The sequence below is a fragment of the Pinus tabuliformis genome, chromosome 8 (genome assembly GCF_031772625.1).
Source record: "Pinus tabuliformis cultivar Carrire ecotype Pingquan chromosome 8, CPIR1, whole genome shotgun sequence".
Classification (NCBI taxonomy): Eukaryota; Viridiplantae; Streptophyta; class Pinopsida; order Pinales; family Pinaceae; genus Pinus; species Pinus tabuliformis.
Window position 1 is genome coordinate 1,954,673,366 of NC_142294.1, and position 15,019 is coordinate 1,954,688,384.

At 35.1% G+C, this 15,019-nt stretch overlaps 1 protein-coding gene across 1 annotated transcript; it reads right to left on the bottom strand.

The window, feature by feature from the left end:
• Positions 1 to 811: 811 nt before the first annotated feature.
• LOC149244287 (methylesterase 17-like) lies at positions 812 to 5,294 on the bottom strand. The gene is made up of 4 exons (XM_089374788.1): positions 2,422 to 5,294; positions 2,122 to 2,262; positions 1,691 to 1,810; positions 812 to 1,462 (listed from the first exon to the last, which is right to left on the bottom strand). Exons 1-4 carry the CDS (start codon positions 2,707 to 2,709, stop codon positions 1,184 to 1,186), a joined length of 828 nt encoding a protein of 275 aa, XP_089230914.1. The 5' UTR covers positions 2,710 to 5,294; the 3' UTR covers positions 812 to 1,183.
• Between the last annotated feature and the right edge of the window lie 9,725 nt (positions 5,295 to 15,019).

A 15,019-nucleotide genomic window follows, 5' to 3' on the forward strand; every position in this document is an offset into this window, starting at 1 on the left:
GGTGTTACATTTTTTTTTATAGGGTTTGGATCTGATGTGGATATGTTTAATTTGTTTTTTTTCTGGTATATGGGGATTACGACTAGCTTGACTTCATAAGGATTTTATGCCATGTTACTTATGTAATTCTCAATTTTTGAAATGGAATACAAAGTGTCTTTATCAACCAAACAAAAATAAAAAACTTTTGTATACAACATAATATATATAAGATGATTTAATCTTAACTTCAAGATTCTTCACAATACTAGCACTTTTAAGTTGATTTATGTGTATAAATAACTTTTGTATACAACATAATATCTATTCTAATCTTAACTTCAACATTCTTCACACTATGTAAATTCAATTCTATGTTTTAGAAAAAGGATAAAATAACTAATTAATATTTAAATAATTTTTAATTAAATATTAATAAAAAATAAATTAAATTTATAAAAAATGATAAAATAATTAATTAATATTTTTAAATTTCTTAATTAAATATTATTAAAAAATAATATATATATATATATATATATAAAACATATTGCCGAAATTATACAATAAAATTATCCTATAATTAAATTTTTATTTAAAAAAATTTCAGAAAAACATAAACATAATAAAATTTTATAATAAATTATAATTCATACTAAAATTTTATCACATTCTAAATCAATACAAATGATCAAAACATTAATTAAAATTAAAATTCTAAATCATTGAATGTCGCTATTTGTTTCATCATTTTAACAATAAAACCAAAAAAAATAACAAAATCTAATCTAAAACGCACTCAAATAAATGAAATTAAATGTTAAAATCAGCATATATCTGGAAAAAACCCTAACACCTGTCCTGTGCAATCTCAGTCACCATTTGAACAATAATTCATAATCATAACTGTGCCTAGAAGCCATGGAAGTGTAAGCTTCCGTGGAATGTAAACAAGCTTGACCAACTTGTGTAGAAAGAGACACAAATTGGGTTCAGCCAAACATCAAAGCATTTATCAAATATAGCTTCTACTTTTGTTCAGCTCTTATATAAAACAAAGCTTCTGAGTCTAAGACTAAATTTGCAGGTACATTAACGAGTTGAAATGATCAATGGGATCAATAGGAATATGTACATCTGAACCAGATGGTATATATATTTAGTATATCACCACAGATGAAGTACAACAATTGTTGGAGCATCTTCAACCTGCAAACAGCTGGGCAATATGAAGCAGGTGTCCATGGAGGTCCAGAGGGGATGAAAAGAAAGGGTTGTGGTCAGTATCCATGCTAAAGACCTTATCAGGAGGCCACCTCTTGATCATGGCTTCCTGTTTATCCAACTGTAACACTCTGTCCTGCAAGGTCTTTATATAAACTCTTGGAACCTTCATAAATTCTTCTGAGGTTGCAGTAAAAGTAGCTGCCCGGATTGCCAGAAATGGTGTTGGTCTTATCAGCAGTGAGGCCAGAGCAGCATCCTGTAATTTGAATATACCCACATCGATATTAATGAAAAAAATAGTTATTGGGTTTCAAGTGGACTCTATATATCCAGTTGGGTTTTAGGTTTTTGTGGAAATCACAGGCTAATGATTGAAAACTGCATAAATTGAGATGGGTTATCCTTTTTCAAAAAAGCCACAGGCCTTAATTACCAGAGAAATTAGGGAGTTATTTTGTTGTGCTGATTCTGATAGATTTTATACCTCGGGTGGGCTGAGGTGATATAGAATTTCTTGTTGGAATTCTCTGCGTACCATTGTGATTTTTGGTGGGTATTCTGATCCAAGGCCATGGTAGATTTCATATAACAGGTCTGGAGTTCCCTGCACAGATCGAATTGAAAAGTTTTCATTTCCCGTATCTAACAAAGAAATACACACAGATATAAAACTGGGTGTAAGCATATGAAACATTGGAGATTTGTTACCATTCAATTCAGTTGGCACAGAGCAAAAACTGTATATATAGTATTAAAAATCTGCATAAATGTTTCATATGCTTAGACCCAGTTTCATACAAAATATACAGCAAAACCTGCATATAAAAAACCAAGGCGGGTCTTTAAAATCATCTCTGAAGCTCAGATCACAACATTAATTAACAGTAATTGCTTTGGATTCATAAGGTCAACAACCTGCTGGACATCTTGGTCTGTACAAAACCCATGAGACAGCATGGTGGCAGCAACATAAACTGCAGCAGCAATCTTATGGCCAAACACATGGATTGCATGGGTTAAGCACAGTCCTGCAGCACTGTGGCCAACCAGCATAACCTACATCAAACAAACAACAGATAAATATGCCAAATAACTGAACTAACAATTTACATGGCAACTGAACTAACTTCACTGTCATGAGCACTTGAATCCATTTACATGGCAACTGAACTAACTTCACTGTCCTGAGCTATTGAATCCATGGTGATTGCAAACCTTCTGCGAGAGAGGTATTTGTGAGAGTATGTTCATCAGAGGCCTGTCGTAATCCTCGAAGGACGTGATTGAATTTGGATCCACAGTGTTCAGGCCTGATCCTGTGAGATCCATGGCGGTGACCTTATGCCCAGAGTTTTGCAGAAGATGGATGATCTTATACCAGCACCAAGCTCCATGACCTGCACCATGTATCAGCACAATGTGGAATTTGCCATATTGAGGGTTATGGCAGTCATTTCCCATTGCAACCATAAAGGTTCTCCTTGTTCCCTTGGTTTTGGTCATAATGATCCTATTAGGGTCGGGCTTTCTGGCTCTTTATAGCGAGGGAAGAAAAGATAAAATGTAAGATGGGTTCTGTAATGATTGGCTAGATTGCTTGGTCATATTCCGAGTCAAGTAGAATTGATCTGTCATGACGGAGTCAAAAGTTGGGAATCTGGCCTGGTTCAGGATTAAGGCGCAAGTTGGATAATTTGTTTATTGGGAGAGGTCTAGGTTGTGTTAAAACAATGACTGAGAAGGAGAAAGTTATGAATTAAAAACCAAGGATAACGTTGATATATTTACTGTGGTCTTGAATGTAATCGTATAATAAAAAGTTGATTGATTAGTTCAAAGTGAATTTGATTTATTGACCCAGCCATATCAATACCTCAACATACATACTCAGTTTCTTAATTCCGTGATATTGAGATCACTGGCTTCCTAACTGTAATGATTTTTGTAACTGCAAAAAGTATAAAAATAGCTGTAATGATTTTTGTAACTGTAAAAAAGTATAAAAATAGTTGGAATCTTTGAGACTCTAATGAGGGGATTGGTGATATGGCTCCTAATCGTACACATGGGTGTACAAGTTTTGTAACTTAAAACTGGACTTCACCAAAAAAAATATAAAAATAGTTGGCAGCCTTTCAGATTGACAGAGGAGATTGGCGATAAACATGAGATATAGTTGACTTTGGTTATGTTTTGGATTTGAATAAGCCATCTTTTTTTCTTATTCCAAGATTTCTACAAGCCGCCGTTGTTCTCTTTCAAAGGTTTTATTTTCTAGATGTGCATTATCAAATTTATTTCTCAATCATTAGGTGAACCAGATAAGCGGATGTCATGGCTGGAACAGTTAATTGGGAGCTGCTTTTTCCATTTTTTTTGATTTTCTGGTTTTATTTCCTTATGTGGATGGAGATGGTTAGTTATGAGGTTTGAACGCGTTCATATTTTGCTACAATTGCTTCCAATAAAATGGCCATCAATCTAACTTTCCAACTCGATAATAATCATACAGAACCTTCCCTGCCTGCACCCTAGCTTAGTCCCTGGGATGAGGTCTGAGCCGGATAATAAGACAAAATTTACTAGTGACAAGTAGATTAGTTAGTTTGGGTGGGGTTTAGTTCCAGTTAAGTTGTAGGTCCAAATTTCTTAAAGAGCGGTTGAGGATGCAAGTTATTTTGGAGGAATTAAATTTCCCAATAGGTATAAAAATCACATTGTTGGTGGATCAGTATTCTTCCATTCAATAAACTGGCTAAGTCACTTGGGAGGAATTAAACTTTCCAAAGGTATAAAGGATCAGCCTTTTTCTATCCAATAAACTGGCTAACCCAGGCCTAGGCCATAAAAACTTTCCCTCAACAAAAATAAAACTTAACTGGCTGTAAACCTATAAAACTTTAAAACATATAATCTTGTCAAAAAATTCAAATACAAAATATGTGTTAATTCCATCCAATAAACTAACTAACCCAAGCCCAGGCTGTAAAAACTTTCCCTCAGTTTACAGCCTGTAATCATATAAAACTTTAAGACCTATAATCTTATAAAAATTTTCAACTACAAAATATATTTAAAAATTTTCAAATACAAAATATATTTAACACATTCAGATTGAATGTGACTTCATCTTATTATTATTATTTTTTAATTATAATAAATTCAATCATCTGAGTTAAAAAACACTGTGAATTAGTAATTCATTGGACAAAAGTTATAGTGAATCCACAATAAGTTGGAATAAGTTGGGGATCCTTATGATGATGGGCGTGATCCTGTTATGCTTGTTGTTTCAGAGCCGGCATCAGTAACAAAGCTAGCAGCAGTATCTATTGAAGCTATTGAAGCACCCCCTCTCCATAATAGTTAAAGCATTAATGAATAAGTGGAAAATTCCAGATCGATATCAAAATGCACCAGTAGCAGTTCGTTTCCCAGATCCTATTGATCCATAACCAGCATCCCTACCTTTTAGAGACCCACCAGTAGTAGATCCAGTCGATTCTTCAGTTGGTTCCTTATGATGATGGGCGTGATCCTGTTATGCTTGTTGTTTCAGAGCCGGCATCAGTAACAAAGCTAGCAGCAGTATCTATTGAAGCTATTGAAGCACCCCCTCTCCATAATAGTTAAAGCATTAATGAATAAGTGGAAAATTCCAGATCGATATCAAAATGCACCAGTAGCAGTTCGTTTCCCAGATCCTATTGATCCATAACCAGCATCCCTACCTTTTAGAGACCCACCAGTAGTAGATCCAGTCGATTCTTCAGTTGGTTCTGCTGTTGATGGAGTTGTATATTTAGCTTATCTTGTCGATTCTGTCGGTTAAGCCCCTTGAAATGGTTCAGTAGATTGAGTAGATTAAGTAGAATATTCAGTAGAAGAAGCAACACCCAGAGCAAAGACTAGATAAGCAGCAGTCAATTATACAGTTGACTCAGTCGATCCAGTACTTGCAACCTCACTAGTAGCACCCCCACTAGTAGCAGCTGTTCCAGATCGAAGAGAAAAATGATGATGAATCAATAATAGTTGAATTAGTAATAGTACTTCCCTAATATTATGCACTTCCAATCGATTCAGTATCTGTGAAGTTACATTGAACATAATAATCTATATTATATTATGCACTCCCAATTGATTAAGTATTTGTAAAGTTATAATGAATATAATAATCTGTATCTTTGAAATTTTGTTGATGGCATGTGGGCAAAGTATTAGCATGGGCGTTGTATGGACGTACTGATATGAGTTGTCGAGCAATACCATTGGTTTATTGGCTAAGTGCATGAGCTCTGTAATGCGACTGACTAAGTGCAAGAGCTCTGTAAAGCGACAGGGTCAGATATGGAAAAGATTTCAACAAAAGATGACCGTTGATAGTGTGGTTCTTGGCAGCTTCTGCAACAATTCTTCAAGTTCAACTGGTACAAATAAGGATGTTCTCTTAAAGGCTAACATGTCCAGATCAGATTCAATGAATAGAGGAGCGTGTTTTCTGAAATTTCCAGTCTTGACCTTCTAGGTTGAATAGAGGGTTGAATGAAATAGGTTGAATAGAGGGTTGAATGAAATAATATGATTGAGATTATGTGGTAAATGTCAAATATAAGTAAATTGATCATGCAGTAAATATTAGACATAAGTTTTGAGATGTTTTTGTGCGAAATTTTTTAATAGATGGTTTATAGTTTTGTTTTTTGATTCATAATTTTTTGGTTTTTGTGATCTATATTGAATTAAGAAAAGTAAAAGTCTTTTAATAGAAATTAAATAAAAGAAATTTTTGATGGACGCGTTTGAACTAACAAGTGAACAAGTGTGATTCATCATCAGTACTAGATGAAGAGCCATATCATGGCAAAGACTTAAATAGATAGCAATGTAAAGACCATAATTTCAAGTAATGGTTAGATTTGAACAATAATACTTAAATTATGGTATTAATTTATTAATATATTAAAAACAAATATTATTAAGTAACGACTACATTATTTTTATTATTGTACAGTGGTTGTGTAGTTTGTAAAATTGAAGTGTTTTAAAAGTTTATCACTCTGTTAAATTAAATTATATATTGAAAATATACATTTTAAAAAACATGAAATTATAATTTTATTTAAATTTGTATCACCAAATTTCAAAAAATATAAGAACATCTAATTGTGCCTAGAAGTGCTCTCCAACTTAGTATAGAAGAGATGTTGTATGTCATGTAAACATTAGTGGTTTTAGCACTCAACATGGTTTTTCCCATGGTATTTTTAACCCAACATAGTTTTTCCATGGTATTTTTATCCCATGGTATTCTTCTCTAATGTATCATATTTAAAACCATAATAGTAAAATGAGTTGGAGAGAGTTGAAAGAGTGGGGTTGGGGTGGCTAACCCTAGTTGCTCCGACCCTAGTTCATGTCTCCCATTCTCTTCTTTGTCGTGTATCTTTTTTCTTATAGGTTATGATGCTAGCTCGTGGATGTCGTCGTGTCATTGCTTGATCATGTGTGGGTACAATTAAGGGGGCAGAGCTATTTGGCTCTTTCTTGTGCCTTTTCCTACCAGGGTTAGTTGTCGTCACTTGGAATAGGCTTTTTGCGGTGGATTTTGTTTGTTGTAGGTGGACATACATATTTGCAGTGGCTTCTCAACTTCATCGGTGTTGTCGTTGTCACGTGTCCACTCTTCTTTCTTTTGGGCCATGTCATAGCTTCTTCCTGTCACTTTCCATATTATCTAGTGGTTGACTTCTTAGTTCTCTACAAGGTATCCATGTGAGTTCTCACTTGGCTATGTGGCCTAGTTCATTTCTTTTCAACAACCTAGTTTTGGGTCACATTTTTGAGCCTTTAGGGTGGTTTGTACCCTTTTTTTTAAAAGTTTATTTTCTCTTGATATTGGGTTTTCTACACTGAGATTTGCCACTTGTTGTGGTGTGGGGTTCTTACTCAGTCTTCTTGTATTTTATGATCTGTTGTGCAGCAATGGCCCAATTATTTTTGTGTTGATTTTGCTTCCTTTTGGGATTTTGTGAGCTTGCGTGCCCTAGGTTCTACTTTCGGGTTTGCCTGTCTTATTTTTCTATGGTTTTCTTTGCTCTGTATCTGGGGTTTGTTGTCCATATTGTTTCTCTTCCATAACCTTTTTGACATTTGTTTGCCTCCTATATCAAACTTGTATTGCTCAAATCTGCATACACAAATGGTGTGTCTACAAAATGCAATGTGCTTACATAATAAAAAAAACCTTTGTTTTTCTTTGGAAAAAAATAAAAGTAAAATGAGTTAAAGAATATGCAGAAGAGTTAATTTACCACTTTAAATTCAATTACTAGCTAACTACATATGTGAAAATGTTCTACATTTTAAACCAATAAAAAAATTAAAACATTTTTGGATATATAAATATATATTTTAAAGAAATTTTATAAAATTCTTTTAAATATAAAATGGAAAACAGTTTATGCACAAATATCATAATAGCTTGAATAAAAACTAATAACTAAATACAACAGATTTATCTTAATTCCTAATATACTAAGTGCCGAAAATACTAAGTGCCGAAAGATCAAATATCTTTTCACTCTAAAATCTAAAATAGGTTTGCACTTCAAGAAACACCTCAAAAGATTTAATCCCTCTTGAACACTGTTATATCCAAAATTAAGATAGATCTAAACTAGTAATTAAACTACACCTATAATAAATGATATTTAATATAAAAATTACACTATTTAAACACCATAAGAAATTGTGAGTAACCGACCTCCACCTATGATAATTAACATTTAATTTTAAAAAAAGCACTCTATTTAAGCACAATAAGAAATTGTTATTAACTTTTATATTTAAACACCATAAGAAATTTTTACTAATTTTTATATTTAAACACAATAAGAAATTGTTACTAATTTTTAAATGAATTTCCCCAATGGGGGCGACTGTCCTCGTCATAGCCCCTTCACAGAGAATGATTAACATACTCAATTGTGGAATGGCACACAAGTTGGTTGGTCTAGGAGTGAGAGCCAAGCCCTCCATCTGTCATATCCTCGTCCTTATGTGGCATATTCTTGTTTCTTTGTTTAGGGCTTACCTGCCTAGGTCTTGTCAGAATAAATGCAGGACGGTGGTTGCAAGTTTTATGGAGTACGACATTCATTTTTCTCTTCCTTCGTAGATATCACCAGTTGTAATGAAAACGCTCTTTCATGGTGGATTGGCTGGGGGTGGTGGAGATCCTGACATAGTGCTCACAAAGCTCATTCATGAGTGTATCATTGATGGGTTCTTTGTGCTTGTTAAAAAACATGTCATGGTGTACACTTTTCCCATCATGAATTTAGAATACATTCACTTCTCCCTTCATTGACTCAACCCCATCATGCTCGTGCCCCATTATATATGCTTGAGAAATCTAGTAGGGTGGTGACATAGTTATGCACTTCATATTGTGGAAAAAGGTCTCAAATTGTCGTGTAGTTCCTGGTCATTTCGGATGGTTTATTGGTGGGCCTATTCTAGGCACACGGGAGGTTTGTCTTTGCACTCTTAACTTTCCTCTTACAAGTTTTGTTCATGTTTTCAACTTAACACCTTGTGGATTCTTCTTTATAGTCCCAAGAATTTAACTATTCTTCAATGTTCTTTGTGCTTTTTTTACACAATATGGGTGTCAGTCCATGTTTTGAATTGGTGGTCATATTATTGTCTTCGTCAAATCAAGTCTCAAATACTGCCAGAATTTATTTTCACTGCTCAGTATTAGTTTGTGGAGTTTGGCACTTCAACACCTTCTCAGTTTGGTTTTAATATTATTACACGATCCTCGAGTTGCACAGGCGGTCTTAGGGTATTTGGTATTGAATGGCTCAACACCTCACAAGTTGTGGTTTACAGGTTGGAGGTACACATTGTGTGTTTGTTCAAATTGAGTCCATCTCTTCTCCACTCCCTTACTCTTTATATTCTAGATGAAGTCCTCATCCTTTGGGTGCTTGTTCAACGCATATTGCTAAACCTAGATAATTGTGCATGCCCTTTGTGTTAAGTCAGTTGCCCCATCATCCCTTCCCCTTTCTATTATGCCACAATGTCAAAGACCTAGTCATCATCATGGTGCACCTAACTCCTCTTCCACTCGTCGATGATGCCTATTTGGTTGGGAGTTAGTGGAGAACCACTTTGACTCAGTTCCTCCTAAAGTAAGGAACGAATTTCACCATCTTGAAGCAAAGGATTTCGCTAACCATATCTACTTTTCTGACTCTGATATTGGAGGCAATAGCCTTTAGTGGATCTTGGAATCAGGAAAATTTAGGAAGCAAAGGATTCACTTTCTCAACTCCATATCTCTCCTTAGAAAATTAGATACTTTGCTCCATATGATCATCTATGACAAGTAGGTAGATAACTACAAACTCTTTGCAGGTGAAGAGGATCTCAAGCGAATGCTATGCAACATTCACTACAATTTGGACAACATAGTGGCTAGACTAATGAGCGTAGTGTTGCGGGTGAGACCACCCTAGGGCTTTGGGTTGATAACCCCAATAGAGCATAGGGCAAACCACACCAAGAAATGCTCAGGCAATCAACCTAAATGCTTATTCAATTGAACTGTGCAGGAGTGTCCTTACCCAAATGTCCTACGTTTGGGTAGATCCCGCAGGGTGAAAACTCTCAAGTTCTCCTGATGTTCTTGAAACCTGAAAATTATTCAAATGGAACATATACAACAGTAGAAACATAAAGCATGTTCATGACATGAACCTTTAATCATATAAATGAATGACCAATTATACATCAATATAAAATTCATAAACGAATTACAACATAATTTGATGGATAAACACATTTAATATTAGAAACAGAACAACATTACTTTTATTGAAGTTAGCCACAAGTAAAGTGGAGAAATACGACCTGAGTCCTTCTCCGGCTCCAAGAGGAACCATCGTCCAGATTTGTCCTTTCCCGGCCTTCAACAATCTTCCTCCATCACCAATACAAGGATATCTCAAGCAAGATGAAGGATATCTATAAAAAGAAAACAAGGGTTTCCTCAAGCTTTGTCGAGTGCAGGAGGCACATGGATTCATCAGACTTGATTAGGGATAATCTCACTATAGTATCAATATCTCCTCTCTCCTCCTTTAAGGCCTTCCCATGGAGGTTTATTTATACTTCTCCAAATCAGTGAATTGTGCAGGAGTGTCCTTACCTAGATGTCCTACATTTGGGTATATCCTGCAGGGTGAACGCTCTCAGCTTCTCCTGATGTTCTTGAAACCTGAAAATTATTCAAATGGAACATATATAGTAGTAGAAACATAAAGCATGTTCATGACATGAACCTTTAATCATATAAATGAATGACCAATTATACATCAATATAAAATTCATAAACGAATTACAACATAATTTGATGGATAAACACATTTCATATTGGAAACAGAACAAAATTCCTTTTATTGAAGTTAGCTACAAGTAGAGTGGAGAAATAAACCTCAGTCATTATCCGGCTCCAAGAGGAACCGTCGTCCAGATCCATCCTTTCCCGACCTTCAACAATCTTCCTCCGTCACCAATACAAGGATATCTCAAGCAAGATGAAGGATATCTATAAAAAGGAAACAAGGGTTTCCTCAAGCTTTGTGGAGTGCAGGAGGCATAGGGATTCATCAGACTCGATCAGGGATAATCTCACTATAGTATCAATATCTCCTCTCTCCTCCTTTAAGGCCTTCCAATGGAGGTTTATTTAGACTTCTCCAAATTAGTTTTTGAAGTTGGGAAACATTTGGGCCACGAGCAATAGAAGGTGAGTAACAAGTAAAACCCATGAACTCCGCCTGAAATAAAGGAAATTTAAATTTTTAATGTGTTTTACCATATATACGCGGGTTGGGTATATGTTGACTCTCGTGTACACACTTTTATCACAAGGAAAAGTAGCGTATAGGGAATAAAACATTGCTTTTTAGATTTTGGACCAAGTGTAGAGGGAAGGGTTGCCCTAGGCCATAATCAGAGCATCAGATCTACCAAGAGTGGAAAATGGTGCTATAACAGATGCCCCCTAATATATGAGGTCAGAAGGGGTACATGATGACCGAAATGTATTAAGTGTATAGAAGCAATCATGTCGAGACCGAGGAGGAGTTCACTATAATTCATCCTGCCAAGCCAGAAAAAAGGACTAGAAATAAACTACTGTCTGAGGCGGGCATACTCATGCTCAGAAATAGTAAATCATGTCTGCATGTCAAGTACAAAAACGGATCTAATATGCATACAAGTATAAAGGAACTGCAAATACATAATGGATCATTTGATCACAATCAAGAAAGTGCATGTCTGAATATCACATATAAAGAGATGATCAATGATGCTGAAGTATGAAACTAATCACTGAAGTCAAGAAACTAATCCAAATAGTACCAAGTGAACATGATGGAATAAATGGTACTACACTACAACTTGGGTGCTAGCATATAAGATGTCGCTGTAAGGAACTGCAACATATAAGGTGGATGGCATCAACTAGCAGGAACAAGAACAACTGGCAAGTGAACCAAGACATGCTGATGCAAACCTGAGGTCTTCACCGTCCGCCATGGTACATTTCTACATAATCGGAATGAATGATCTGAAGTCGACCATGTGAGAAATCATTTGATTACTAGTCATTAATGTATACCGTTAAAAAACACAAGGCTACTCACTGATAATGATGATGAGAGTCAAGGTACCCAGTACAATCTAACAAATGTGAATAAATGAGTTGCAGTCGAACACTTGCAATAATCTATCAATTAGGAAACAATGATGTTTGCCCACTGACAATAGCAAAGGAATATGCCACTGATGATTGAAAACCCTAAGGTACTGCCAAATGGACTCTAGATCTCTTTCCCAGAGCAATGAGCCGAAGTCGATGGGAAAATATCCACTAGAAGGAAGGCATTAAGGCATCCTTCATCAATATAGCATGAGTGTAACCTATAGGCGAATAATGTGGAAGGAATCAAACAAACAAAGATGTAGTAACCCAACTGAAGCACATTTCCGGCGTACACAAGATGTGGCTAGCACACGATAGAAACCCTCTAAACCAACCAATAATGAAAGCTAACATAGAGGCGAGGAATCCACCAATAGGGTCAAATGGAAACTAAGGCACTGCACGAATCCCAATGTGTGATAATGAAAGTTGATGTCAAACACAAGGGAAACCACTCAGATACTTATCGATGTTGAGCACAAGGTGACCTATCAATAATGAAAATAGGGCCAGGGTGCGGCTCTAGATCTACCCTCAGAGCAATTTGTCGTAGTTGATAAGAGCAAGACCCACCAGCAAGAAGTCAATGGAGACCTTCTCAAATCGGCACGAGCAAAGGACCAATAAAAATGATGTGATAATGAACATGATGCTGACAACTAGGGATGGCCGACTGAAAAATAGGTCAAGAGACACTGTAGAAAGGCCGACTCAGGTTTACTTCCCTTGAACAAAAGCACGACTCAACTGTGACTATATGGTAGCATATGATAACTTTGTATAAGTTTGTCATGCAGGAGGCATAAGAAAAATCTCCATATGATTGGAAGAGGTAGCCAATTGGAGGAGTACTGGCTCAATAACAAGGTTAAGGCTCTCCAAGTCTGGAAGGAAGGGTTTCCCTAGGCCATAATCATAACATCAGATCTACGAAGAGTGGCAAATGGTGCTATAACAGGTAGAGACGCTTGTGGTTTCAAATTCCAGCATAGAGTCTAATGATAAATAGGAAGCACCAACAATTATCAATGCTTCTATTCAAAACTCTCACTTGCAAAACTCCTCTCCACTATCTTTGGTCATCATTTTTGATTGATGGTTTCTCATTACTAGTTTTGCTCTCATCCTCACAGTGGGTCCTTGGCACAACATTATGGCATAATGTTTGATTTTGGTTCTCTCCCTCCAAATGTAGTTCTACATGACACCTCCTGACTCAATTTTCTCCTAGGTGTGTTTTGGATGTACCTTCATGGTTTTCATTATGTTGGCATATCACTAGCAGGCTTGGCTTTATCATTTTCTAGTTTTTTATGTTTCTATACTATGTAAAATCTCAAGGTAACAATGCTCAATCCTAGTCTATATGTAATTGAAGCTTTGTCTCTTGCATAATTTAGAATTTTGTTCCTAGATCTCAATAGCAGTTGTGGAGTATGTTGTGTACCCTTGGTCGCAGTTACTGCCTCCCAGGGTCTTTCTTTTGGAAAGTCTGATCAATTATCCATGTAAACTCTTTTTGACTTAATGGAAAATCTTTGACAAAGCTTACCAAAAAAAAGTGAATTATATGTAAAGACATTTTTTTTTATTTTTTTATTTTATTTAATTAATTAATTAATTTTTTATTTTTTAATCTTTAATTTTAATTTTTAATCTTTAATTTTAATTTTTTTTTCCATGGTTTTCAAACTCTTTTATTAAATGATGAGCATTTTATACATTTAAATTTCCATTTTTTAATTGAGAAATTAAAAATTTTTGGGTTGCACCATTTTATTTTTTTTAAAAGTGTATTTTTCATGATCTTGCGTGTTTATATATATATATATATATATATATATATATATATATATATATATATATATATATATTGCAATTTTAGTGTCCAATCGAAAATGGGTCAAGTTGTTTGAGGCTAAGATCTTAAAATAGCTATATTTTTAGCCTTTAAAAAAAATTGCTCAAAGTAGAATAACTCTTTGATTTAGGTGTTGATTTTTAAGAAGAAGAAAAATTAGCTATGATATTTGGATCATAATGTCATGGTTGAAAAATATTAAAATTTTAAGACTTCTAGTAATTGTGATATTTTATTTTAATTCCATGGTTAAAAATGTCATAATTTTAAGTTCTTTTCACAATCATGCTATTTGATATTTAGCACCATTGTTGGAAATTAATGGAATTTTAAGGTTTTCCATGCTTGATGATCTCGTGTTTAATGACATGGTTGAAAAATGTTAGAATTTTAACCTTAAAAAAAGGGTGATGCAACATCACCAATTTTCGATTTTAGAGCATTTTTCATGTTTTTTGCACAAAAATATCAGTTTTTTGGGCTAGTGTTCCCATTTTGATATTATAGTTCTTGTTAAGTTGGTTACATTATTTAACACCCAACTTATATTGATAAACAAAATAGCAAAATATTGTAGAACACAAGCTGGCTAGAATGATAGTAGTTATCTCTTAAGAGAGAGATTGCCGCTACACGCATTCTCCAAAGTTGTTACAAGAGGTCGAAATAATTGATTTTTAACATAAAGAAAGAACCCTAGAGGTCCAAAATCCTACCCCTAGAAGATGAAGTGCTAAAAGGTTTGCTCTGGCCCCTGGGTGGTTAGTCGATACATCAATTTCCAAGGGACACAACTTTTGCATACACTCTGTTTGAGGCACATAATAGCTTGTTGGAAAGGACTATCTAAGGATCAAAACTTTTGGCTAGGGCTAGGGTATTTTATGGAAACCCCTGGCCCTTGAATTGCCAAAAAACATCGTTTAGGGCCTTAGAACAATCTCAAAAGTTTTAAACCCAAAAACCATGGAAAAATTGTGAAGAAGATAGAGAGTCATTGAGTCAATGGAAGAGGTGGGTGACCACCAATATCCATATGTAATTTTCCTCCCCTTTCAAGAAGTAATGGGATCCATTGATACAAATTCTCTCATCAAATGGGGAAACTTCTGTTGAATTTGGCTCCTAGTGAGCCACTTTCCTTTGTGAAGAAGTGTGTTGCTGGC

Excerpts from the sequence above, each read along its gene's own strand:
- LOC149244287 (XM_089374788.1), bottom strand. The coding sequence starts at position 2,709 with ATGACCAAAACCAAGGGAACAAGGAGAACCTTTATGGTTGCAATGGGA. Across the intron at positions 1,811-2,121 it reads CAGACCAAGATGTCCAGCAG|GGAACTCCAGACCTGTTATA; the intron begins GTTGTTGACCTT and ends CGATCTGTGCAG. Across the intron at positions 1,463-1,690 it reads ATCACCTCAGCCCACCCGAG|GATGCTGCTCTGGCCTCACT; the intron begins GTATAAAATCTA and ends TTCAAATTACAG.